General features: G+C 44.9%; 1 protein-coding gene across 4 annotated transcripts; it reads left to right on the top strand.

Moving 5' to 3' along the window:
* The first annotated feature begins 473 nt into the window (after positions 1-473).
* On the top strand, positions 474-27963 carry rtn1a (reticulon 1a). 4 transcript variants are annotated; one of them, XM_080784169.1, is made up of 9 exons: positions 474-874; positions 13923-14693; positions 14978-15700; positions 24432-24639; positions 24773-24911; positions 25135-25204; positions 26402-26448; positions 26703-26761; positions 26900-27963. In XM_080784169.1, the coding sequence occupies exons 1-9, from the start codon at positions 655-657 to the stop codon at positions 26940-26942; spliced, it is 2280 nt and encodes a 759-aa protein (XP_080640295.1). In that variant the 5' UTR covers positions 474-654; the 3' UTR covers positions 26943-27963. The 4 variants fall into 4 exon arrangements, with proteins under 4 accessions (XP_080640295.1, XP_080640296.1, XP_080640298.1 ...); XM_080784170.1 differs by lacking the exons at positions 13923-14693; positions 14978-15700 and having other exon boundaries at positions 515-874; XM_080784172.1 differs by lacking the exons at positions 474-874; positions 13923-14693; positions 14978-15700 and adding an exon at positions 22293-22386.
* Positions 27964-27983: the final 20 nt, after the last annotated feature.

Genomic DNA, 27983 nt, shown 5'->3' with positions numbered 1-27983 from the left:
CACGAGGGCGCCACAGTGCAAGGCAATTTCCAAAAGAGCCCGGCCCCTAAATCTCCAAATGTTATTCCTTCAGTTAAAAACAAACAAACACCCGTTCATTAGATATGCCTACAATAATCACAAATAGTAAATACCGTACGTGAATTTCGAACATTTCTAGTCATATGACATTTTTAGTCTCATTTAGGCTTCCTTTTAGGAAACGTTTCAAAATGTAGCTGCTGACAGTTTCATCTCACCAATCACCAATGCTTCATATCCTTATAAAGTACACAATAGGCTACTTATTATTTTTTAGGCACCGGCCACCATTTACTCTGCTGGCCCAAATAAGTGCCAACGATCGGTAGCCATTGACAGCATGACGTCAGTAAAGCGCTGAACTAAAACAATCACCCTCCACTCTCTTCAGCTCTCGGCTGGATCGTGTTGTCTCGGTCTGTCTGTCTGTCTGTCTATCTGTCTGTCTTGTCTGTGGCATTTCAACAACAATATCAACTGACTACACACACACTCTCACTGACAGACAAGTCAGGTGTCGCTGTGTGCTCGTTTCCAGCATCTTCTTTCTTGCACCAAGAGGCTCAGATTTATAGTATAAACCCGCGGTTGTTACACAAGCGAGTGTAATCGCGCAACCTTCCTTATAAAAGCATGTCTGCTAAACCCGGTGACGAGCTCGGTCCAGAGGGGAAGTGGTTCGGGGATGATTATGAGAGAAACGGCCTGTTTGGGAGCGCACCGCCGCAGTTCGACGAGCTACGTGAGGAATTGAAGGCGAAAAGCGGCGACCTGGATCAACAATTTCATCAATTTCAGGACGACGGGAAATTTGGGCAAAGGCCTCCCGTTGCTATGGAAACTGCATCTACAGGTAAGACGAGTTATTGATCAAAAGCTATGACTTAAAAAAAAAAAAAAGAACATACATTTCACTTATTCTTATTCTGACACAACAATGTGTTGTTTGCTCCAGCCTCCAGGGGGAACGCCTTGTTATCACAGTCTAGACCCAAAGCACCCACATCTCCTGGGGTGTTAGCAGCGTACCGTGGCTACTAGCTAGAGTTGGAAGCAAGTGCAACAAGAATCAGCCTATAACGGTCCATGATATTATAGGCTACTTTGTTTTTGACTCAATCTGGAAACTTTTGTTTGGCCCTGGTGAGAATGATTAAAAAAATGGCATTCTCTGGATTTTTTTTTTTAGCCTGTCATTGCAATAAACTGAACACTGCAAACTTTGTTCTTGGCGAAGGCTATACTGTAGTAGCCTGGTTATTAACAAATCAAACACAGTTAACAGTACACACACAATACATTTCACTTCCTATGGCATGACACAGACCCTTTGTCTTCAGCACAGCCCATTGCCCGTGAGGAGAACTCATGTGGAATGTTGACATTGTTGTTGTATCATATGCATTATGCATCATCAATAGCCTGTTGAACAGTCAGTGGACTGTGTCTTAAAATGTGAATCTGTCTATAGTTAATAAAATGTTAATTAATGCAGGATGCGCTGATCATCCACATTCACTGATTCAGGTTTGGGTTTTAGCTACATTATAGTTATAGGCATTACAACACAATTTAAACCAATATAAGGATATGGTGTTCAGAGTTCATTAACGGTTAGCAAATCTGTTCATTTGTAAATTGTGGCTAGGATCCACTGACAAATGTGTCCATCATAGTCATCACATCTGTCTCATGGAACTTGAGACCATTGAGCAGAAGCGTGTTAACCGTGTTTTGTTCATGGAGGAACTATAGCCCGATTCAGTATGAGAGAAGGCTCTGTGGCCTGTGGGCCACTGGGCTAGGGTGAGCTTAGATACAGCCAATGGCTGATTAAAGTAATGCTTTTGTGGGAGCACCAACCATGCTTCAGTTCTAAGTTCATCACCCTCTTCAGCACAGCACATCACAGCTCAGTGTGTGATGCTATTTTTAATCCCAAGGAAACATGGCTCACCAGCCGCTTGGAGAACTGGAGCCCTGCACTTTCATTCAGGGTTCCACTGAAATATTCATAAGATGGTGTTTCAAACCTCTGCCTAGCTTCCTTTTCACATTGACCAAGCGTTTCCACCTTCATGATCTAAACAGGCAAAAATAACATAGGCCGCATCTAAAAATGCAGATTCACGTTAGATATCTGCACTGGGTCTCTGAATGTCAACACTCAATATACTGAGTATGATTCACGGTCTATCAAGTCTCTCAACAATTAAGGTGTATATAAGTGCAGTCTATTGCATAGTATTATTGCAAAAATAACATAGGCCGCATCTAAAAATGCAGATTCACGTTAGATATCTGCACTGGGTCTCTGAATGTCAACACTCAATATACTGAGTATGATTCACGGTCTATCAAGTCTCTCAACAATTAAGGTGAATATAAGTGCAGTCTATTGCATAGTATTATTGTTTTGTGTGCATGTGTGTGAGCATATGTATGTATATATTTATATAAGCTGATATAAACTGTCAAGTTTCATCATTGAAAAACCTGCTGTGCTCTTGCCAGCTTCCCATATCATTTGCTCTGTCACTTGTGGTCTTGGTGAGCAGTGGCACAGTGTGGAGATCTCTGCACAGATAGTAGCAGGACAGCGAGCATACATTTAGCTCTAGGAAGGACATGCTTCAGTCTGGTCTGATCTTTGTCAAGGACCTTCACTCCCGACCCCCCGCCCCGCCCCAGTGCACTGGATATATCATGGTTCATTCGGCCCTACACGCTTAAGGCCGTTTCATCACATAGCAGCCTTGACCACAGTATGAGCTGTGAAACTGCCCTATATCAGTCAGGAAAATCCCCACTGTTAATTTAACTGGGAGATTGGAAAGATGGACCCACATCGACCCATTCATTTGGGTAACGTTTAACAGTCTTGGTCCTGGAGTTAATTTAACACTGAGGAATTTACTGTGTACTACTTCTATAGGGACAAGAACACTGTCTGTCCTTTCTTAAACCAGTAGTTAGTCAACCATCCCTAGACCTTTAGCAGATTTAAGTTGCATGGTGTATCCAATTACCACAGGAGTATCAAGACGAGCTATGCAAGGAGTACTGTCACAAACAAACAACACATCTGGCTTTTTTCCTATTACCAACATACTTCTCTTAAAATGTATTCACTGTGAAAATCACAGAGAATATTTCCCCGCTATAGTTCACAACAGATTGTCATTCTTCTAATATGTTTACCTGACCTCTGGCGGAGAAGAAAACATTTGCACACAAACGATGACACACAATTTTGATGCCCCTCCCTCCCCTTGTCTATACCAGCTTCCAGACTGTCCTGTGAAAAGGCATTTTCTTGAATTGCACCATTTTTGTTACTCCGTTAGGGCTGGTCGATAATCAATATCATGATTATTTCAAACCTTTGTCTCGATTACGATTAATGAATAATTATTTATTTATATTTATGTGTGTATTGTGTGAAAATAGCAAATTTACAAGCTTGCATTATGTTGTGAGCTTGTAGATAGTCTATTTCCACATTGTTTGCATGCCACCATTGTACAATGAAGATTAATACAGGGCTTAAGTGGTTTATCAGACTGGTCGATATTAGTCGATTATAAAAATCACACCCGTGAAGTGAGGGGTGCACTTAACAACATGTACAAGTACATCAACATACATCATCTCATTCCAGCCAATCAGAATTTGCGTCCTCACCTTCGTCTTCAATGTTTGTGTTACGCAATGTTTGTGTTTACACAAACACTCAAAAATGTCCATTCATTGTCAAATTTGCCAATGGCATCATACATCATCCGTGCTCAAACACACCTACAGAATACACACAAAGCTGGGCATAGGAGGGCCCTAAAAAAATGCTGTTCGATAATATAATTGGTTCTAGATCAGTTCTAGGTCAGTTTCGATATATATTTAGGTAATTATCTAGCCCTTCCGAGTCATTAAAGATCAAACACAACGAACATGTTTTTAGTTTTTCTGATCACTCATAACAACCCCAGTACAGTGCCTGATAGGTGGATTAGAGTAGTCGATCCTCTACATCACCACACAAGGATGAGACAGCATAGTGGTTGGCTGGGACTTTTCCATATCTATCTTTCACAGACAGACAGCACTTAGTAGACTGTAATAATGGCCCAGCACAGTACTGTTAGTGAGAAGAACTATGCTCCTATTCCCACTGGGGGCTCAGGCAGTGCAAGACCTTTTTAGGTTTAGCAGGCTGATATGAGGGAGTGCAGGGGGAGGGGATATAGGGCCATAATTGCTCGATAAGCCTGATTGTGGGAGGGTCACTGGATCAAATGCTAAAACCGTCCGGGGAAAACACTGGGCAGTCATGCAGTTAATTGAACTAATTGATTTAATCGATTATAAACAATCTATTTTTATTAAAAACAAATTGCTGTTTTGCGCGATACTGTGGTACGACAAAGCATAAAATAGGGCTTAACTTAAGTGGTCAGATTAATCAATTTAGTTAGATCTTTTCATTTTGATTAGTTTAATATCCCCCAACAAATTAGTTCTCAATTATTCGAATAATCAAAAAAGTAATCAATATCAGCATATTCATATCAAGACCATTGATAATTGCAGCCCTGAGAAGAACTTTCCTTTCGTCAATAAGCGAATAAAAACTAATCTGATCAGTTCACTGTGGTTGCATTGGGCAACTCCCAGGTACTGTATGAGCAAGTGTGTAACCATCTGCTCCACTGTCCCCCCAATCCTTCACAACCACATCAGCAGCTAGAGTTGCTAAACAAGAGTTAACCATACTATGTACTTGCCTCTCTGATGGTCGCCTCACAGGGTGACTAGGGTGTCCCTGATCATCCTGGGTCTTGCCAGCCAGCAGTCCTACTCCTATCTCATTCATCTTCCTCAGCCAATTAGGGAGTGCTGAAGGAAGGACACAAGTAAAGGCATGAAGGGCACACTGCCAAGAAACCTTATGATTTAAGATACTTGTTACATCCCATTATACAAGTATAACAGAGTAATACTTGGGTTTCGTCTCCTTGATATTGCAGAAACAACTAGATAAAGTGCCCCTCGGGGCACAGGTCTCCACCAGGGCAGGTCAGGTTGTGGCCTCCTGGTGGCGATATAATAGGCCAATGTGAAAAGGGTGTCATTTCTTCTTACGCCTTGGATGACAATTGGATGATTTGAGGCATTTTGTTCCAAAAATGTGTTTTGCAAAAATCTACCTGTTGGTGGCGCTATAACAGGCCAATGTGAAAAGGGTGGGATATATTCCTCAGCCTAGTCTGTGAAAGATTTCACGTAAATTGCACACTGCGTTCATGATTTGAGGCTTTTTGTTCAAAACGGGCCAATCCTGCAAACTTTGAAAGCCAATGTTAGCCAATTAGGATGGAATATGAAATATCGGACAGATCCATCTTGAACACATGACTATAGAGATAGTGTGTAATTTTGTGACAGAATCTGGATGAGTAATATCCAAAATTGTGTTTTTCAAAAGTCAGCCTTTTGGTGGCGCTATAACAGGCCATTCTGGAAAATTTGGGGCAGAGGATCATCGTTGGCTTCCGCACTCAATGTGGTGTCCCTATTTTGGGACACCACCCAAAATCTTTTAAACATAGTTGAAATAGCTGACTTCCAACCCCTGGAAGAGTGGAAGGGGTGGAGGAGGTGCTGTATCTTACTTTGCTGTGCTGTAGTACTTTCTCTTGCCCTGTAAAGTGTTTTTTTTTAAAAATCTATTCGTTTTTTGTCACGTTTGTGTCAGTGAGGGGCACTGTTGCATGACAAAATACAACCTAAATGAGACTTTAATTGCATAGTTCTGTCCTCAAAGCCACCATCCAATGTAATGGCAATTTTAAAGCATCCTTAATTGACAGCTGTGACCCAAAGCAGACAGTAAGCAGTCTGGATCCACCCTCAATCCATCCATCCACACTGCTCTATCCGAGCCAGCAAAACAGGATCGATATACAGTTTAGATGACGGGTGGGGTATCAAAGCCTACCAGTACTTCAGAATCTGAATGGAGGACAGATTACTCTTTATTTTTGTATGCTTTAAGCAGTCTTGCACATTGATTGTTTTGTCCAAGACCACTGGAACAACATTTGTCTTGTGTGGAATTCAGTGAGTCTTAAAGATGGTGTATAACAAGTTTTCTTACTGTAATTGTATGCCACGGATCAATGTATCTCTTCCCCCCAACCCCCCCCCCCCCCCCCCCAACACAAATACACAGCTGTTCTCTTATCGACCGACGACTGGCCTTTTTTACTGTAGTGTGCAGCTCATTTTGTGCTCTCTCTGTTTCAACTCCAATAAGCTTTAATAATTAAGACTGTGTGCAGTCGTCGGTCAGAGTGCTGATAATGAGTAAAAGACTTGAATTTATGGACTTTCAGAAAGTTTTACTGACAAGCTAACAGTATCAGTGTTTCCCTTAGTAGAGTGATTCTGTGAATTTTCTTTTCTTTTCGTTTCTAAATTTGTTTATGTTTAAGTATACTCACTTGTGTTTACTGTACACAACGGATCTGAATTAAAATTAAAAAGATACAAAACAATAACAACAATGCATTCTTTTGTACTGCCACATGCCACCTCAGCATCTCGACAGCTCAATTTTCAGGAGGGCAAAGGAGTGAAAGAGGATCCCCGAAAGGTGACTCCACCATGGGTTGAGACATGCAGGCATGCATGGATTTATGACGTTATTATCCAATGACTTTAATGGATTGACAGATGATTTGTAATTACTGAGAGACAGCCTGAGGGGCAGACAAAAAACCCCAGTTCATTTGAAATTCAGTACAGGCTGTTGACGAGGCTTAATATAAGGAGGTTTATGAACCTGATGAACCTGTAACATTTCCTGTGTCTCCCCCCAGGCCCTTGTGACTAACAAGGAGAACACAAACTAGCTGTCACTTATCGTCAAGAACTGTAAGTTAATTTAAATTAAACTTCACGAGGAAAGTTTTAGGAGATTGCGAATTCAGGTGTAATCACAGAGGCATTACATAATACACTCACAGGCAATTGATTGACTGGTTTTGGGACCAATTGGAGCCTTGGAAACCCCCTCCAGCTTGGTGGTATAAAGGCGCCCCCCCCGCCCATTGAGCTCACTTTTGTGAAACTTCTCATGTGAGAACACGACATTGCATACAAAGTCCTATCAAGTAGTTTGGGTTGAGTCATCGGACAGAAGCGGATTCTGGTGCCACGACTGCACTACTGATAGCTGTTCCAGAGGTTTCCAGAATTACCTACAAATTACTGTAAGTGTTTTTTAATAGTTGACCGGCAAACGGCCCTAATGCTTGACATTATGCTTGCTTAGCACGTGCCCTGCAGAAACCCAGGACGGTGTGCATACGTTGGTTTAGACATACCAACAGTCCTATAGTCATTAGTCAGACAAACCCGTGCTGCAGGTTAAAAAATCACCCGTGCTGCGGGTTAAAAATGACCCATGGCTCCCGACATGTGTGGCGGGTTAAAAATTCACCCGTGACTTCCTGTGAGGTAAGGGTTAGGGTTAGGGTTTCTGACTCATGTGTCTGAGTCTGACTCATGGTGTGACTGACTGTTGGTATGTCTAATGAAACAGACGCTACTAGGCTCTAGTTAGCCTCATTGCTAAACTATCGCTACATTCAGTACATTGTAAGCACAGCGAACGCGTTACATCACATGTAGTTAACTTTCTTTTCTCTGGCCTGCAGAACACCAAGATAAGATGGCAGAGTCGAAGAACAAGCGTAGACGCCGCAAAGCCAACAAAATTGTTTTCGAGCAAAAACACTGTGAGTCCTGCGGGAACTGGATGGTGGGTGAGGATCCGCATGAAGACTGTTTCCACTGCTTGGGTCTGGAGCATGCCATCGACGCGGCTAACAACACCGGTGATTGCTCCCTGTGCGCGGCCACCACTCCTGGCATCAAGGATCGCAGGCTCGTGAAAGCAAAGGCTTTCTTCACCAGGGAGTGGCGGGAACGAGAAGAAGATGACGAACAACGCTGCGGAAACGAGAAAACAGGTTCGGCCAGCTGGACCCGTTTGCCTCGGAGGAGAACACGAAGTGTCCACGGTTCTTCTCCATAACAGGTCTGGGGTCTCTGGGCCTAGACGCGCTAGCTTACGACTGTGAGCGACCGTGAGCGGATTAATCTAGATGTGGAGGGTCTTCCTCAGAATGTTAATGAAACTATTCAGAGTGCCAGAGTTCAGTCGACGCACATTTCATGGCGCACATTTGAGAGGTGGTGTTTACAGTAGACATAACGTCAGTACATGAGTGGTGCATTTCCTCCAGGTGCCCAAGTCACTGGTTCCAGCATGGGACTTGGCTGTGGTACTGGACTCTTTGTCTCGACCGCCATTCGAGCCGTTGGGGTCAGTGGACCTGCAGTTCCTGTCACTGAAAACTGTGCTGCCGTTGACACTGGTGACCGCCGAAGAGTGCACTAGTTTCTCCGAGGATAGAACGAGGGTGGTCGTTAGAACCAACCCGGCTTTTCTCTAAAGGTTACAAACGTAACCCTGGTTATTTAAATAAACTAGCGTGTGCTTTGAAGGTGGTTCTGAAGTCATGGTCGTGGTTGGACTAGTTCTTAGGCCGATCGTAGGATCGGCTGGAGGCGGACATGGAGGATGATTTCTTGTGCGCCGTCGGAAGATAGGCATTGAGCGCCTTGTCTTCTCTTTCTTATCATCCTACAGGCGAGCCGTCAGGTTCGCTACAGTGCCTGAAAACAAGTTGTACTGGAGCAAGGGCTGGTCAAGTAAAGCGGCTCTTTCCTTCGTAGGTGAGTGGTTAAGCCATTCTAGGACCACGATGCCATGTTATTTGCTGTCGGCTTGTCCTCCACGCCGAAGCGCAGTTTCATAAAAAAAACAGCTGGCCACTTGTGTACCAGTGGATCTGGTGGAGTTCTGTCCTCCCTTTACCTCTGAGGACGAAAGGAGGCATAATTTGTGACCGGTACGGGCTTTACGGATTTATATGGACAGGACGGCGACACACAGGAAGACAACACAAGGACTTTGGGGAAGGCTATAACCAAGGTGAGGATCTCACAGTGAATAGTTGAAGCCATAGAGCGGTCATACTCGTGTAAGGGATTGCAGCCTCCCATAAGGGTGAAGGCGCATTCTACTCGAGGTATGTCAACATCCTGGGCCGAATGTCGATTTGTCTTTCCAGAATGGGTGGACCGCCGTAAATTGGGAGCCCTCCTCGATCTTTGGCAACTTTTACAGATTGGATGTGACTGCAGCACTGGTGGCGCATGCAGTCTTCAGTGTAGCCTCCAGGGTAGAGATCGGATATGTTGGAACCCGAGACTGGTTCCCTAGATTCTGGTTGTTCCTTTTTTCTCCCTGCCGGTTTTCTAAGCACTGAACAGATCTGGTATCTGAAAGCCTTTTGCTGGCCTAGTAAGGCACGTCTTTGACTGTCAGGTCGTAAATTGTGATGCGGCTGTCCGGTGGTCAGCGTGTAGGCCCTCCTTTACCTCACAGGCAATAAGTCGGGCCCTCAGGCTTAGTCTTTGTGATAACAATGATGGAGTGTGTGCGTCTCCTAAAGCGAGTTTCCTCGTGAAGAAATGCCCCTTCTTGAAAAAACCTAAATCAAACAAAAATCAAGGTCTGAACCGTATTGTGAGAATTGTTAGACCCTTAATGCATTACAATTGTGTGATGGAATTTAAATTAAGCTCTCACTCTCTCATACACATACATACTGTATGCTTGGATTGTACTTGACCTCACGGTACTAGAGAGGTAATTGTCCGAACTACAATAAAGACATATAGTGTTAAATCTAGCGTGCCGTCTGCTTCAAATAACAAACACCAAGGTTTTCTAGTAATAGAGTAGGGAGACCACCTCCAACCACTGCAGGCAGCTGTACTAGTTAATTCTATTGTATATCAACACACCCTAACCATACAGATTGGGTAAAATAAAATAGTATTAATTTATAAATCCTTTAATATATAGTCTAAAATGCACCTTTTAACTATAGGAATAAATGTATAGAATGTCCATGCTATGCTGTGTTGCCGTGTTAAACACAGAAGAGAAAGTATGGTAATCGATCCAAGGCCTCGGCGTGACATGTTTGTTCGATATGAAGATGCATTGGTTATGGTATCCATGGCAATATGCATCACTGGGCCATTCAGCTAATAGGTGGCTGTGAAGTAGGGTGCTTGTCCCATCTATACGATATATTTGTGGGTTTGACGTTATGGCTATGAGTCACGAACGATATAACGGTCTGGTAAAAGAAAATCGCTCTGGAAAATCCTGTATTCCTTCTTGCCACTACTGTACTTTCAGTGGGCTCATGTAGTCTCCTGTCTCATGTTTTTGTCTCCAATTAAAGAGGCCGAGCATAGCAGAGATTGTCAGACTGCATTAGTTGAGGGAGCTGCACTAGCTCTGAGGACAACAAAAGGACCGACCCCCCTTCCCAGCACATCCTTATTTATTTAACTTCACCCTCCTCGGTGGCATGATGTGGCAAAAATACATTTGAGCAGAGAATTCCTCCCATGTCCAATCCAATCTTGCCTGAATCAAGGGAAAATATGGTTGTTCTAGTTGTTTTCCCCAGTGTATGAGTGCTACGCCACATCAGCAGCTTTACAACGACCTCGTCTTGACATGCCGAGCTTGTTCGGAGGCTTCCCAGATCCACTGCCCTCGTGGTCTCCATCCACCCTGATATTATTTACGCAACATGCCTCTAGCAACTGATGGCTAGCGACTCACCCAGCATCACATCATATATGTTGTGGTGGGAGGGGATGGGGAGAGGTGGTTGTTACCTATAACTAAAGAGTCTTCAGTACTGCTGGCAGGTCACAGCACCACAGTTCACCGCCCACACAGTAGTGCTTCCCACACCAGTACAGTAAGGTAGGTTCTACAGTGAATCAGTGACCGGTAGATTATGTCAGCGCCATCGGGGGTGATGGCCGAAATGCTCCATGTGGTAGAAGTAGACTAAAGGATTACATGGGCTGGGCTCTAGCGGCACGTCAAAGGGCCCTCATCCCACTGAACTGCACTCAGCTGGAAAGCTGCAACACCCATCTGTTACACAAGCAGCCTTGTTGTGTGTTGGCGGTTCGGAAACGTCACTAACATAGACATGAAGTTCAGTAGTGAAGACATTTGCTGCCCGCTTGCTTGTTCGTCACATTACGTTGCCACTCCCCTGTGTCCCCAGCACTGGCGAGTTGAGTTGGTGGTCATGTCACTGTGCTGCAGGATTATGTATTGTTAATGATGGGAGGGAGGAGGTGGGAGCAGGGGGAAGTGGCCGCTGGAGCTATTCGGAGGAAGGATGGGGTGGGGTGGGACGTCCTGACTCCTGATCTAGAGATCCTCTGTCCTTCACTCTTCTTCCTCTAGGGTTAGCCTCAAGGTTCCTATTTTAAACGTTACCCCCCTCACTCAACCCAGCAGCTGGACCCAGCCTATTTATAACAGCACCGCTGTCCTGGGAGATTGACAGGCTGGAGAGCAGGGGAAATCACTGAGTACACTTCATAGAGGCATAAACTACGACGGGACTGAAACACAGAGCCAAGTGCAGCACTGAGTGCCATGCGATAAAGATCTATGCATGTAATGTACATAATGTGCCTGTGTGCTTGTACAGGAGTTTGCCAACCAAGCAATGTTGTTTTTGGCAGGCAGCTAAATTTGATTTTAGTTTTAGTCATAGTCTCTTGAATAATTTTCATTTAGTTTTAGTCACATTTTAGTCACCTGGAATGATTTAGTGTTAGTCTAGTTTTAGTCAAAATCTACAGTTAATTTAGTCGACTAAAATGTATTTTGGCGGGCCTTGGTGTCGTAATGACTGATTTTACACTGGCTGAAAATAGCCGATCTACTGCGACGCGTTTTGAGCATGTAGATCGGCTATTTTCAGCATGCAACCGATATTGTAAAATGACTTATACTGGATCTCTTGTCCACTAGTCCCTATCTAACATTTTAGTCTAGTTATTTGTTGACGAAATTGTCAGTATATGTATATGTAGTCTAGTCATTATAGCTTAGTTTTTATTTAGTTTCCATTTAGTTTTCCTCAGTGAAAAAAGGTAGTCAACGAAAAAAAATTGTCTTAGTCGACACTGCAACCAAGTCCTAATGAGGCCACAGTCTGTTTAAATATGATGACTTCAGACTTCAGACAGTGGAAAATGACTTGACGTGGTCTTGCTTGACTTGCTGGATATGTGATATGGTGACTTGGGGGAATATAAAGGCTCTCAACAGATTATCTCTCACATAACTTTCCTTAAAGGACCTATAACATAAAAGCACTGCCACCACCTCAGGACATTGTGGTACTGCAGCTAAAACTGCTTTCAAAGTCCAGAAAGAAATGACAAGGACTGGTTCTATCAGAGTGGTGATTGAGGCTCAAACCATTAGGAATAACTTTGAGGGACATAGACAATATATTAAATATTAAAAGCCGGTTTAAAATGCATATTATTTGCGCTTTAATGTTTCTCATGCATTGTAATTAATTATTCATTAAGACATTAAGTGATTATATTTCACTTCAGCACAAAACATACCCCCATGTGAGTTGACAATCAGACCAGTATTGACTAAAGTAAACAGTGATGTCAGTTAATTTCTTAAAAAATAAGCCATTATTAACAATGGCAGCGTTCCAATTTATGATTTATATAAAACCTATTTATGTTTTTGAAATGAACTTGTAACGTGAGTGTCATCTTATGTTCCATTTGTGCCTGGGTCTATGTGTATGTCTGTATGAGAACTATATTTTCTTAGCGTGCAGATGATGACGTTTGAGATGGAATTTGTATTGTAAACAGTTTTATCTATAGGTTAAGTGCTCTGTGTATATAGACTGGCCTAATGCATTGTGATATTTAATTTTTGAATAGGATATAGCCACTAGCGTGTATGCAGCATACATTAGTATTAGTGTTCAGGCCCTGCCATGAGTTTTAAGCCTGTTGGAATCTGTAATGGTAGGGGAGGACATTGAAATTACTTTAGAGAGAACTGTTGGATATTGCTCTCAGCACAGTTTATCGTAGCATAACAAAACTATATTCTACTGACACTTTTCTGTGAGGGTGCATAATATTATACATGAACATGCTTGCATTCGTAGACCTGCCTGAGGACTTAACGGTAGCAAAACCAGTTCAATCTGTTAATTCACTTTACAGACAGCCGTTGTGTAATTGATGCTCCGATCTATTGATTTATTTGTGCGTTTGTGCTATTATTTGATAAGCTGTTTTGAAAAGTACTATAATGAATTGAATGACTATCTTTGTTACAGTTATGCATGTGTATAACCCAGTGTGGAATTGTGGATGTAAGATTACAAAGCAGACACGAGGCTGCACTAAAGAGACTACACCCACTGCATCTTTTTGTAGATTTAGACCAGAATCCGGCCGTCACCAGAGCTTTTAGGGCCCAAACAATGTGCCTTTGTCCAGTGCAGGGTACAAGTGCCCTCTGTTAGTGCAGCCTCACTGATCTGTGCAGACCGTCCATTCCCCCCCCCCCCCCCCTGCTCTCACGTTGCCACAATACATAACCAGCTCATGCATAGGCTCTAGAATGGCCTTGTTTATTTAACCGTCTCTATCATTAATTGAACGCGTCACAGGCAGACCTAGGCAGACAGAGAGAGCTCCCATTTCTGTCTTGACTGACTCCCTAATTTACACAATATTGCCTGGAATGTCCTCGTGCGTTGCCTGACTTGAAAGACATTCATGGGGTTTTTGTTGTTCACAGAGTTGTCAGATTAGAAAATGCAATTACTTGTGTGATGCTGTGGATCCTCGCTGAGTCTCACTTCTTTCTGTCGCTCCAGATGACCCAATGTCTGGACTGTTCCGGAAGCCAATGAACGACGACGGCGACCTGTATACCTCACTGCTGTCCAATCAGAGCTTCTCCTCGAGCCAAGAGGCCTCCTACCTGTCAGGCGAACTGAAGCCCACCAAGACCTCCTCGGTGTCCTCCTCCCAGGATCGCTACTCCTCCCACGAGTCCTACGGCATGTTCAGCTCCAGTGGCAGGATGACCTCTGACCTGTCAGACGACATGCAGCCCACGTCCCTCCTGGGCTCAGAGAAGACCGAGGCGTACAACTACATGGACATCAGCCACGGCGACGACCTCCACAGCCAGAGCAAGGGCCTTCTGCAGGGCCTGGTGGACACCACACCCTCCGGAGGGGACTCTCTGGGCAGCTACATGGACAAGAGCCCTGGAGGAGATGAGGAAGATGAGGAGGAGGAAGAGGAGGAGGAGGAGGAGGAGGAGGAAGAAGAGAATCTAGGCTCAGCACTGGGCTCTCACTCCTTCCCTTACGTGGAGGAGCCATCTGACGAGGAGGTGTCAGATTACCGTTCCTACCATAACTTGGGTGGTACCCCTCAGACGGCTAGCCCTGTGAAAATCACTCTGATGGAGACCGAGCCCACAGCAGCCAGGGCCGAGCCTGCGCCAAGGACCTCCCCGGGCAGCGCCTCGGACCGCGAAAATGTCCTTAGTGTGGGCCTGCAGGGTGTCCCCACCGTGACGTTATCTGAGCCAGAGGACAACAGCCCAGCCTCCACTCCCAATGCCTCACCTACAGGTAGACATGCTTTGTGTATATATGTATGTATATATGTAATTAAAAAAAATGATGGAGCTTGCACAAAAACACCCACAGTTTTACACATTGTAAACCTACAGTATGATGCAACGATAAAGCTGATTTTGAGACACATGGGACAAAACAGATGTCTGGTCTTCCACCACAGAGTAAAAATGTGTATATCTTTCATACTGACTTGTATATACTTGTCTCTAATTTCCAACTTCATAACTCACAATTTCATATTTCACAAAAACACTTTCTTTCTCCCTTTTGCATAGAAAAAGAATGCCCTTCCCCTGACATGTTCAAGGCTGCTCCTCCTCCCACCATCAGCCCAGGAACCAAGGCCAGCAGCAGGGAACAGGACGGCAGCAGCGCAGAGTCTGGAGACTCCGAGATTGAGCTGGTGTCTGAAGAGCCTCTCGTCCGCAAAGCCGCACCCGGCGCCAAGGCTGCCAGCAGCAACCCGTTTTCCCAGCCGCCTGGTGGCAAAGGCACTTTCAGCCAGTCTACCAACCCGTTTGACAACCCTCCAGTTGCCAAGGGGGGTTTTGGTCCGACTGGCAACCATGGCGTGCCCTCAGCCTACAGCATCCTGAGGGAGGAGAGAGAGGCAGAGCTCGACAGCGAGCTCTTCATTGAGTCTGCGTCCGAGGAGAGCCCCAAGAGAGAGCAGGTAGGCTCTGGTGGGACCAAGCAGGGAGTCACCGCCCCCTCGCCTCTGGTTCCCAGCATTCCCCCTCCCCGCAGCACCCCTGAGGGGGTTAAGTCCGAGCCTCTGATCAAACTGCCCGAAGAGAAGATCAAGGCTCCAGTGAAGACAGAGGATGATCGCCCCAGCAAGCCCAAGCCCCCCACTGCCGCCGTGCCCCCAGAGGTGCGCACAGAGAAGCCCCCACAGGAGGATCCGGGAAGCGAGATCATGAAAGCCGGCGAGGGCAAAGGAGAGATTGGGAAAGCTCCTGTCTCCATCTTCCTGGAAGGCTTTGACAAACAGAAAGGTTAGTCATCCATTTTCAGTTCTATACTCATCAGTATTTTTTGGGTTGATGCTAAATTGGTGAATACACAGCCCCCTGAAACAGCCTCGTGGTTATTTGGTTCCATAACACCCTTTAGTAATCTTTTTTTTTTTTCCTTTTTTTCCCCCATTGCAGCGATGGGCTTTATAAGCCACTTTCATCATCGTTATGGTCTTTCATGAAGTAGTGCAATCAGCTAATGGAACAGGTAGCTTTGTAAGGTATCTACTCAAATGTTTGTGTCAGAGGGGACGCTCCATCGTATGTGTGTTTACTGGGTTCTTAAAAGCTTATCCCATTGTTTGTATAGGGTAAAAAGACAACGCATGGAAATTAATCCACAACATAACCAACCATGCCTACACTTAGAGGGCAAACGTCACTTGGGCTCATTTGCATCCTTAACCGAGCGTGCAAAGTGCAAGCATGATGCGTTGTGGCGTTGTTTTATCGACTGAGCCAGGAAATGAAAATGCTTGCTGCTGCGAGGGACGGCCTGTTCCACTGCTCTGTGTGCGTCTTGATGCCAGAGTGGCTGGGAAGTGGCTGCTCTGTGTGATCAGAAGATCTGCTTCCCTCTGCTGGTATACCAGTGGTGGAGAAAGTACTCACATTTCTTACCTAAGTTAAAGTATCAATACGGCATTGTAGAAATACAAGTAAAAGTCCGGAATTCAAAATTTACTTGAGTAAAAGTACGAAAGTATTGGTATCAAAATGTACTTAAAAGTACCGAATGTAGTCATTATGCAGAATGTCCCATTTCACAAGTTTTAAAATGTATAAAAATCTTTAGAAAATATGGGTCGCATCGCATTGTGAGCTTGTAGAACGGCTATTTTCAAATGGCCTAAAATTCCAAAATGTATATAGTATACAAGTGGGTAATGTATGTTTTGTAATACTGGTAATAATCTAATTCTGCATAGTAACTAGAAACTAAAGTACAATATTTGCATCCGAGATGTAGTAGAATAGAAGTACAGTTAGGCCTCACACACCTTTCGATCTAGCATACATTGATGCATGCTAGATGTAAGCAAGATGTAAGTGTCATTGCCGCCCCAATGCATTTCCAATGGAAGTCACATGGTTTGATACAACATTTTGGACTACAAGCTGTTGTATGGCTTTCGGCCGTGTTTCGACTGCCCCCCCTCCCCCTCATACAACACAAATGTTGTGTCAAACCATGTGACTCCCATTGGAAATGCATTGGGGCAAGATGTATCACACCTTTTGTATACAACAGGCATAGATCAGTCTGTTGCGAAGGTGTGAGTGAGGCCTTACAGAAAATTGGAAATACTCTAAAAAATGTACAGTACTTGAGTAAATGTACTTAGTTACTTCACACCACTGTGGTACAGTGTGGAATGAAGAAGCATAATTCCTAACATGGCAATCAACAGCTACACAGAGATGAGCACACGTTGCCAAAACAGTACATCATAATCTCTGCTCTCAGCAGAAATGGTACAGACCAACTGCAGAGAAATATGGGGGAAAAATATAAAGCTTCACAGTACACTCCCACATCCCAACTGGCCATCTGTCTCCCGACACATAACGTTCCTATGGTGACCCGTGGTGGAATAACCTGCACGTGACGGACACGTTTGAGTGACCGACGCTAAAGCTAGGCAGCGGACGTCCGCAGCAGTATTTTGTCTTCCATCGCCTGTCCTTGGCCGTCAGGTTTATGTAATCCTATGTGATGCTGAAAACTGGGGCACACACGCATCGACTGCAGGGGCTTAGAGGGGATATAGGACTTGATATCCTGATCGACGATAAAGAGATCACATCTGAGTTGTTTGCACTGGCTCCTCGTTGCCTCAAGACATTGTAGTGCTCTTCATTCCAACCACGATGGACAATAATGGTTAGGTTCGGTGTGTCGTTTGTTTCAGAGGCTTACATTACTGACTCAAGGTTGAATAGACCCTCTCCCCACTTGTTTTGTTTACCAACAGATGAAAAGAAGGTTCTGGTAATGCTTAAGGAAAAAAAAAGGGAAAAAAGCAGGTCATGTGTGTTTTGCACATTAGTTATTTTCTTACACCACTAGAGGGAGCAGGGCACCGTGGTGGCTCTGGAGACGACAAGCAGAGCCAGACATCATGTTCCAGTCTATGCACATGCACTTCCACAGCAGTTGCCATGGTAACAGTGATGAGGGACCATGCTAAGGCTCGTTTCAGACGCATGCATTTTTTCCCTTTCTATTGGTTGTTGTGGCAGGCCAGGGAGGCCCCGACAAGTTCAGCAGAAAGGGTGGGGTTGGGGGGGGGGTTTACAGGGCGGTGGATAGTTGGGGACGGGACAGATGACAACATTCAGGTTCATGTCTAGCCCTACGCTGTATTTTATTATGCGGGAATTTGTATGTGCGGGATGCCATCTCCTTGGAGACAGTGTTGTCTCCCTCTGTTACACATGACTTTTAAGCAATCTGCTTTATCTTTGTGGGACCATTTGCATTGCTAATCCATTCTGGAGGGGCCTAAACCCCTACCTAAGCTAAATTACATGCACATATATCAATATGTCCGGAAGACATTAAACACTGACTGTTGTGTGATATACTGCATAGGGTGTTGGTTATGAATTATTAAAGGACAAGCACTTTGGCTAAGTCTTCAATAATCAGTGAGGCGTAGTGAAAATAGCTATTTGCCTCTGTAGCTACATGCTTAAATGTCCTATTGTATATATAAAAAAGGCGGAGCTGAGAGTTAGCCAGATTTTCCCTTAGCAACGTATGCTCTCCAGTCTAATCCTATAGACTACACAGAGAACATTCAGCCTGAATGCTAGGCAACCTGACGTCATCTCCTTTAACTACTTTCAACTTGCCATCCCTATTTTGGGCATGGCATTAGGAAGATTTCCAACCATTTTCAGAAATAGCTAAAGTATATCTGCAAGCTAGCTCAGGCTCACAAGGCATTGTGATGTGATCATGTGAGACATGTATTGTAGATCAGCAACGCCACGTGACACCATCATAAGGCGAGGTATACAGTAAACTTAAATGTTAAGTGCCAACTGCCAATATGCCGAATAATTATCATAAGGTAGCTTTCGGCAATTTGCTATTTTGTGCATTTGTTTTTCTTTTTATTAATCACATTAGAAATCTACCATAATGATAAAATAACTTACACATTAGGTACGAGGTGCACGCTAGCAGTTAGATGACAGTGCATCCCCAGTCTTTTGTGTCTCATCAAAGCTTATTCAGGTTAACCCTTTCATCCCCCTGCGCCCAGTAATAGTCAATTCTGAGACTCAGCTGGGACTTTTATTTTGAAAAGGTGCTTACCAACCCTTTCGAGAACCCCCCTCTCCCCTACCCCGCACCCCACTCCACCCCACCCCTAAAAGACCTCCCCCCCAGGTATTTAATCATTGCATGGATGATTCGCTGCATTGCCGACTGTGGTGTGGTGTTTACAATCCGGTTCGCCCCCTCACACACACACACACACACACAGACACTCGCTCTCTCCTTCTGTTCCTAGCTAGCACCGCTCCGCAGCATCAGTCCGTGTGCCCCGCAAGCCGGCAGCACCTTGGAAACCTTGGCTCCCTCCCTCCCTCCCTTCCTCCATCTCTCTCTCTCTCGCCTCAGCCTGCCATCCTCCCCGGTCCTTCCACCATTCATGCCTTTCTCTGGGATGAGTGAGTGAGTCCGCGCAACCGAAGAGAACGACAGGAAAGACAAAGAAAAACGGAGGAGAGAAAGAGAGAGAAAGAAATCAGGGACATTAACCGATCATCAGCATGCAGGCCACTACAGATGTGACCAAGAAGGAATGCTCCTGGAGCGGCTGGAAGGGCCAGGGTACCGATGATGTGTTTGACCTGTTTTTCTTTGTGTGTGCACTGTTTGTGTTAGTGTGTGTATTTTTAGCTGTGACAGAAGAGCTGATATCTCTGCATGAAAGCCTTTGGGTATAGGCGATCTTGTGTAGTAGTGGGAGGTTCGGGGGAATGTGCGTGTACGTGTGTGCCTTGCATGCATTACTGAATGTATACATCTCTTGCCCATTGTGTTGTCTCATCAGGGCCTGGGCTATCAAACAGCGCCGTTTACCTGCACACCCTTCCCTGTCTCGCACGGACACTCCCTTTCATTTGGCAAATTAAACAATGGGGCATGGGGGGGAGGGGGACATCAGTGGCATTTTGGATTGATTAATATACACATGCACCGTGAGGCGGCTGTTTTTTTGTGCATGCTAATGTAGCAGCAGCCGGCGTTAGACAAGGGCGTGTCATTGCCCCCCTCGCAACCCCCCCCCCCCCCCCACCCCACTACACTCCGCATACAGTATCATAGGCTCTGCGGGGGTAATTATTTATTTATTTTTATTTTATGGTTTTCACTCTGAGCCTGTGTTTGTCTAACGAGGCAGCAGTCGGAGCATCCAAACGGCACCAGTGAACTGTCTCCATGGGAACCAGGGCAGTGAGGGCACACCCATCATGATTACATCAGTCCTCTCTCTCTCCTCCATGGCTGCCATGGCACCTTGCAGAGACTGGGCCACAGAGACGCAGCCTCCGTCTGGCTCTTTCCATAGCATGGCAGGGCCAACGGCACTGCTGGCCAGAAACAGGGATTTAGAAGGGAGATGGCTTCCTATTTCCCCCTCCCACTGCTGTGTTTTTTAAATTTGCCACTGACATTTTCTGTGATTTATTACTTAACGGATGAAAATGCCACGGCGCGTCGCAATGCAATGCCGTGACCAACGAATCAACAATCAGCGATTTTAGGTTGGCGACTGTCGAAAACCATTTAATTTGTGTCTCATTGGACAATAATTATTGATCATGTGCCTTAAATACAGGTGAATGACATAATGGTGGGGTATACACTACACATTCTAAAGCTGACTCACCCCTGCTTACTGGGATTGACTTAATGCCGTCAGCACAAATAAGGGGTTTCTTCAAGTAAGCTCTTTCTTTGTTTAAGTAATTCTGGCTGAAAACACATCAATTCTAGCTGTTGTGAAAGAACATCATAAGCCAAAGGCCTTCTGCATCTGTGCTTGTTCCGATGGTTTGGTTTGAGGCAGAGTGTTAACATATTCAGTGATACAATGGGGTCAGGCTAAAACTAGCTTCACTACAAAAAAAGAGGGGGAAAAGTAAATCATTGTCTTCAGTGCTCAACGTGCTCTGGTGTCCTGATTATTAGAGCCTGGAATAATACTATCAACAGTCATGGCTTGACAGGCAGCTACTGTACTTTCCGTTTACTGACCATTACATCCTGTGTTCATTTTCTCCGACACTGAAAACGTCACCCATGTGCCATTCAGTTCTACAAACCTGACGGAATGCATATATATATATTATATATATATATATATATATATATATATAGACTAGTAACTAAGTTACTGTTTGGCCAGTTGGGCTTTGGTTGTAAAGCCTGAATTATACTTAGTTGCACACGGTTGGGTGAAAATAACCGATCTACAAGCTCCCAACACATTGCAATGCAACACGTTGTGAGCTTGTATATCAGTTCCTGTCTGTCTGTATATCGTGTGCGACACTGGTGTGCAACCAAGTATAAATCAGGCGAAATACTCCAGTTGACAGCTGGTTAAACCACTTGTACTTGGGTTGGGTTAGCTCTGAATTCCTTCTAGCATACAATGTTGATTTTGAGATTACGTACCACAAAAGAAAGAAAAAAAAAAGGATGGCCTCAATGTTGAAATTTAAACTAGTAGTAACGTCTGACTCCATCATTGACATCTTTCAAGCCGGTCTTACACCATTTGTTGTGTCTCTCTTGTTGACATAATCTTGCTGACTGCTGGCTTTATGTTAAATTGCGATTGTCCTTTTGTGTTCTTCAATAAAGGGAGTGGCTGTCTGTGGCCATTGGGGTATGGAGACACATTATGTGCCACTGCTGATTCCCCAGATTCTGAGCAAATGAATGTGTTCCCAAAGGAACGCTCTTCCTCCCCCTCTCTCAGCCCCTCCCTTCCTCTCGTTCTCCATCTTTCAGTGAGTGGAGGACAGAAAATGGAGCACGGTAACTATGGTAACTGCATCAGGCAGGTGCTCACCAGATCCTTGGTGCCGAAGCATTTTAATGGAGTAGGCACAAATCCAATCCAGCTCCAGATCACATGTTTCATCTTCACACAACATCCTTATTTGTCACATCCAGGCCCTCGCCAGCCACACAAACCGTCAGTGTGATATTGATTTTATTCACAGAAGAGAATAAATTAGTAGAAAGAGCTCCATCTTCTTGCAGTGAAGTGAGACACCCGTCCGCCATTTTGGATACGGGATACAGTCTTTATTTTAGTTGTTGCTTTGCAGTCTTGTCTTTGTCACTTGTGTAACTGCTCTGAGCTTTAAAGACATGTTATAAAAGGGCTCATAGGAAACGCTATGTGTGCGTCTGTGTGCTGGCTCGCAGCTTGGTTCTTTGGAAGCCGCTCCCCTTGGCTGGCCCCCACCTTCCTTAGTCCCCCCCCATGCAAAGGGCTTGCAATGATTGGCTGGTGTGACAGTGGATCCACCCCTCCTGTGCAGGGGGGGGACGGGAGCTCGGAGCTCTCCTTTTGTCTGTGAATAAAGCAGCTGCCTCTTTCCCTGTTCAGCCATGGGAGCCGCAGGTCAGTACACGCTTCTATAGCACTTGCTAAAGCTTTTGCGTCTGTGCAGCACGCCACAAGGCACATTTGCCGTTGCCCGTCAACACGCTCATCTCTGGCAGAACTGTCCTGTGCCGTCTGTCTGTCTGTCTACTGTTAGAGCCGCTGTGTTGTGTGCTACATGTGCCTGGTTTTGTGTGTGTGTGTGTGTGTGTATGTGCCTGCACGTGTGTGTGTGTGTGTGTACGCGCGCGTGCGCTCGTGTGCGTGAGAGAGAGAGAGAGAGTGTGGTTGTGTGACCCTCAAGCATCTCCATTTAAATCCATAGAAACATGGACAGAGTTTGGGAGCCGTGGCAGTGAGGAAATCTCCGGTGGGGAGTGGCACTCTGACAGCTGTGTAGAAAGATGTTCAAGCTGTGGGCTATGGTCCCACTTAGTCCAGTCAGTCTTTAATCAGTTGGGATCTATTAGTGTAATTGATCACAGGGACAGACTGTAGGTCAGTTTTGCTCATCGATAAGGGGAGTGTATAGTAGGGAGTGTATAGTATTTGCCCGTAGCACGGGAGCAGTCTCAATGTGACTCTGGGAACAGATTCAGGGTTGATAAAAGCAGGCGTCCTTTCTGCACCCGGTTTTATCTTGCCTTTTGGCATCGACGGGTGCCTTTTGGTATAAAGTAAAGATGGCCGTCATCACTATGCTGCTCACAGTTCCACTGCTAAAATTAGAGCAGGCGGACAGGCAGGAGGGCTCAGGGAGGCAGAGAGAGGCACCCAGGAGACCCGGCAGAATCTCCTCTTCTTTTCTTCCTCCACTGTAAAAAAGAAAAAAAAGATTCCAGGTGTGGAGACAGCAACACATAACAAGCTCTTCTGCCACAATGGATAGCCGTGGCTCGCCATCGGCTGCAAAGGAAGAGAGATGGTGGTGGTGGCGGTGGAGGGTGGCGTTCTAGGTCAGTGGAGGTGATCCGGACAGTGGGCAGTTCTCATGGAAACAGGACTGTTTCCTGCCAACACAGACCTGTGGCTCTCGGCCACTCTTGAGATGTAACGGTACACTGGGTTATCACGTCTCCCTCGCCTCCCAAAATAAAGAGGGAGTGGAAGACTTCGACGGGAGGTAGCATCATTCAAATGTAGAAAAAACAAAAGAGAAAGGGGGCAGGATGCGTTGGAGGCGGAGCCTTGGGGTGCTTGCTTAGTATTATTGTTTACTACTTTCACAGCAGTTGCTCACTGCCATGCTTTATGTCAAGATGGTTAACATGGTGTGACATTGCACTGAACGGTCAACATCATTCTAAGTTGCTTCTGACCACGGAGTCCTTGTCTGACCAGGTCACTTTGAGCCGTTATCTGACAGCTCTGCTGATAGTGGGTCTATTTCTGCCACTGTCTTCACAGAAATTCAGGTCAATCATTAATTCAAGTCTGAAAACGGGCTATATGGATATGGTACCTTAGTTGTGGTGGGTTTCTGCAGGTCTCTGTGTGTGTGTGTAATGTGTGAGACAAGACCAGATGCTGGTCACTGACAATCACACGTCACAAACCTAAAACTGTTCCAGTGGTCTGACGTGTAACAGAACAGAGCATTGTGGCACTTGTCCAACTAGTGGGAAAGGGGCAGACAGCTTTTATCTTTTCGCAAAGGTCGCTCTATATATAGGTCTAAAGAAACCGATCTAAAGAGTTCTCACTCTGACACGTTCGAGCCGTGATAAGTGTTGAGCGAGCTTCATCTTACGCTAATGACAAAAAGCTAGGTTAAAAAGCTGGGTTAAAACAGGAACACGTGACTGCCGGGGATCTCTGAGGACGTCAGGTTGTGAACAGCTTCCAGTTATATGACCCAAATTTGTGGTGTGTAGTGTGCAACGGCCTACCGTAATCCACACTGAAAACTATAGAGGGGGGGGGGGGGGGGGGGCATAGACAGACAGGTCTAGCTGTCACAGTGTCATATTGGGACTGCCTAGAGGGTTGCGTTGATCACTTGGGAATCTGTTATGTGTGCAATTTAGGCTCAACCCTACTGTCCTTCCTGTGTCCCCACACAGCTGTTGACCTGCTCTACTGGAGGAATCTGAAGCAGTCGGGGGCCGTGTTCGGCAGCGTGCTCCTGCTGCTCTTCTCCCTGACCCAGTTCAGTGTGGTCAGCGTCGGAGCGTACCTCGCCCTAGCAGCCCTCTCTGCTACCATCAGCTTCAGGATCTACAAGTCTGTGCTTCAAGCTGTGCAGAAGACCGATGAGGGACATCCTTTCAAGTGAGTATAGCGCCAGGGAGCGGTGCACATGGGGTCGGCTTGTTTGTGGGTTTCAAATAGGTTACTGTAGGTACTAGCTCTGGAAGGGGTTCATCATGTTGAAGAATACCACCTGCTGTGTGTTGGCTTACAGGTCCTACCTGGAGGTGGAGATTGCGCTGTCCCAAGACCAGATTACTAAATATGCCGACAAGATTCTGCTGTACTCAAACACCTGTATGAAGGAGCTCCGTAGGCTCTTCCTGGTCCAGGATCTGGTCGACTCACTGAAGGTCAGTCCACCCAATAGCGCACACCATCACCCTCCACTTCATACAGTCTAATTTTAAAGGCCGCAAACACAGAACATCAATGCACATGTCTGTCAAAATTATAACTATATTTACCACTATATTTTATAGTGTCAAACTGATGATTATGACAGACTATGATTATGCATCCACCATCATTATCATCATCAGGCAGGCTATAATTATAAAAGTTTTTGTTTTGCAGTTTGCTGTTCTCATGTGGCTGCTGACCTACGTGGGTGCTCTGTTCAACGGCCTGACACTGATGATTCTAGGTGAGGGTCCTAGTCTGTCACCTGAGCTCAGTCTGTCTATATAAGCCTAGTTACTACTTTGTTGTACGACGTGTCACGTGTGAATAGCCAACCTACAAGCTCACAACACGTCGCATCTCTGAAGCTTTGATCTTATAGGTCTTCCATTTTCAGCGCACACCACCACCATCGTATGACAGAGCATACATATAGTTCCTAGGACGTCTGTGGACTTCTTGGGCACAAATTGTGTTAAGCATTGATTGTTGTAGACACAAATCTCAGCAGTCATTGTGCTGACATAGCAACCGCTCACATTCGTACACAGACGCACATGTTTCTTGTTCTGCAATGGGCTCTATGATCTATGCACACAGGACTAATTTTTGCAGAGCCTGGGAGTCGATGGTCCATGTTTGGGTTAGGGTTAGGCATAGTTTTTGTGAGGTTAGGGTTAGTTAGGTTTAGGCATAGTTTTTGTGAGGTTATATAACCTAGTAGTAGCCGGTGCTGTAAAAGCGTCCCATCAGCGTCCATAGAAACCCAGGCCCTGTAAAAAAAAAAAAAAAAAAGAGACTCCCCTATGCACGTGCCATTTTGTAAAGAATTTGGGCCCCTTCCCTACTTCCTTCACAGGTGTTACTGATGATACAAATGAAGGCTCTGTTCCATTCCTGTCAAACAGTCAGGGTGCTGCTATTGTGCATGTTGGCTCACTGTAAACACTCTGCTACACCAGTGGGTCTCAAAGTGTCCTTAAGTGGGTTCCAAATGGCCCCGTAAGGGGTCCATTAATTAGTCTCATCGGTAATACTTCAAAGATCAAAAGCTAAATTAAGGGGTGGTTCGCACTCTGCAGTCGGCCACAGAACACATGTAAAAGAGCCCTGTTATGCACAATATGCAGTCAATGAACTACCAGGGGTGCAAGAGCTCAATGATCCAGATCAACACAGACATTATAACATGCATTACATTATCTGCCCGTCAGTGGTTTACTCGCGTGCACTCCTGCTTTTTAACATGACAATAGCGTTGACAGAAGCTATAAACTAAGCCTTGGTGGAAATAAGAGATGAATGACTGCCAAGCATGTACAGTGTGTCCTATTTTCTTTTCATATTTACCCAAGATAAGTGTTGCAGTGGCTGAGGTGGTCTGGGGAAAGTGTTGACACAGCACGTACCATGTTTGACTTTATTCCCACTCTCTCCACAGCTGTGGTCTCCATGTTCACCATGCCTGTGGTCTACGAGAAACACCAGGTGAGAAGGAAGCTGCATTTCTCTCTCCCCCGCTCTCTCATTCTGCAAACACAATTTATCCAGTCTTAAGCCCTATTCAAACGTTTTCAAAAATAGATCTACAATCTCACAACACATCACATTGTGACACGAAAGCTATAAGATTTAAATAAATAAAAAACTCAATGATAACCACAATACGGATAATGAGGTTAAAGGGGTCAACTCCAGTAAGAAACATGTAGACTAACATCTATGCAATCTTCCCTTTTCAGGCACAGATTGATCAATACGTTGGACTAATACGGACCCAGGTCAACTCGGTGGTGGGGAAGTGAGTGTTTTTTTCCCCCCCATTCATGTCCAAACACCACCATTAAGGACAAAGACATAATAGCTGAATTACACTGTAAATCAACTTACATGACAGATGTACGACTACAGTCCATTAATGCCTGGTGTCTTTTTGCAGGATCCAGGCGAAGATTCCTGGTGCCAAGCGAAAGGAGGAGTAACCCCATCTCACCATTATGTTAAAGCCCGATACTTACTTCATCACATGACTCTGTCACTCGCCATAAATAACAGATTTCCAAGCTATCAATTTGACAGCAGCGACACATCACGTTAGCTCGAAAGTCAGTCATTTCCGGCAAGTGACATCGTTATGAGATAAAGTATACATTTGGCTTAACAGTCCAGTCCAGCGCAGACAGGTTGCTTGCTGTTGGGGAAGCCCGGTCATCTGTGTGTGTGTGGGGGAAAAGTGCCGTGTCATCTTGGTGTTCTCTAAAACCAACCTCTGGAGAGAAGCCCTCACCCAACCTGTCTATAGCGGTTAACACACTAACACACACGGCTAACATGTACAAGATCCTAGGTAGACAAGTACACAACGCAGTACAAAAAAAAAGAAACAAGACTTTGTTTTTCTTTTGTGTTGCTTGTTATGAAGTGCATGAAGTCAAGCCTTGAGTAAATATTTGATATATTTCGTGCAGTTTTTATCACGCTACATTGTTTCGTTTTGTTTTGCAGCGCTTACAGCAAACTGTAAGGTTTGGCACAAAAAAATAAAAATAAAAAAAGTGAATAAATAACGCAAAATGCCCAGAGTTACAGAGTTGCTCTGCTGCCAATGTTAAATACTGCTTCACGTTTCTGGGTAGTTGGTGGGGCTTCTCTCAGTATATGTCGATATATATAAAAATCAAATGGTTTTCTTTTGGGTGTTTTCAAGCACAAAATAATTTGACAATATGCGTCTTAGGTGTGGTAATTGTAGGGTTTTTTGCTTTTGTATAACCATAAGGAACTATACACAAGCTCATGTTTTAGGTACTGTTGATTGACTACTATGAAGACAAGGGGTATCTGGTGATATTAGCTTGTTTGAATAACTGTCCAACTTTGTACTATGTTCAACTATACTCAATGTAGTTCTTAGACCCTGGACTCTAACTATTTGCACTTACAGTATGTATTTAATTACAATAAGAAAAATAAATGTACCTTGATGTATAATGTCATCTCAGACACCTTACTGAAAAAGATGT

This window comes from Protomyctophum bolini, assembly GCF_963924005.1.
Source record: "Protomyctophum bolini genome assembly, chromosome: 15".
In the NCBI taxonomy this organism is placed as follows: Eukaryota; Metazoa; Chordata; class Actinopteri; order Myctophiformes; family Myctophidae; genus Protomyctophum; species Protomyctophum bolini.
Note: the sequence above shows the minus strand (reverse complement) of the source record. Positions and strands in the feature narration are given on the sequence as shown.

Coding starts and splice junctions, on each gene's coding strand:
- rtn1a (XM_080784169.1), top strand. CDS start 655: ATGTCTGCTAAACCCGGTGACGAGCTCGGTCCAGAGGGGAAGTGGTTC. Junction 15,701..24,431: donor AGGCTTTGACAAACAGAAAG/GTTAGTCATCCA, acceptor GTCCCCACACAG/CTGTTGACCTGCTCTACTGG. Junction 24,912..25,134: donor ATCTGGTCGACTCACTGAAG/GTCAGTCCACCC, acceptor TTTGTTTTGCAG/TTTGCTGTTCTCATGTGGCT.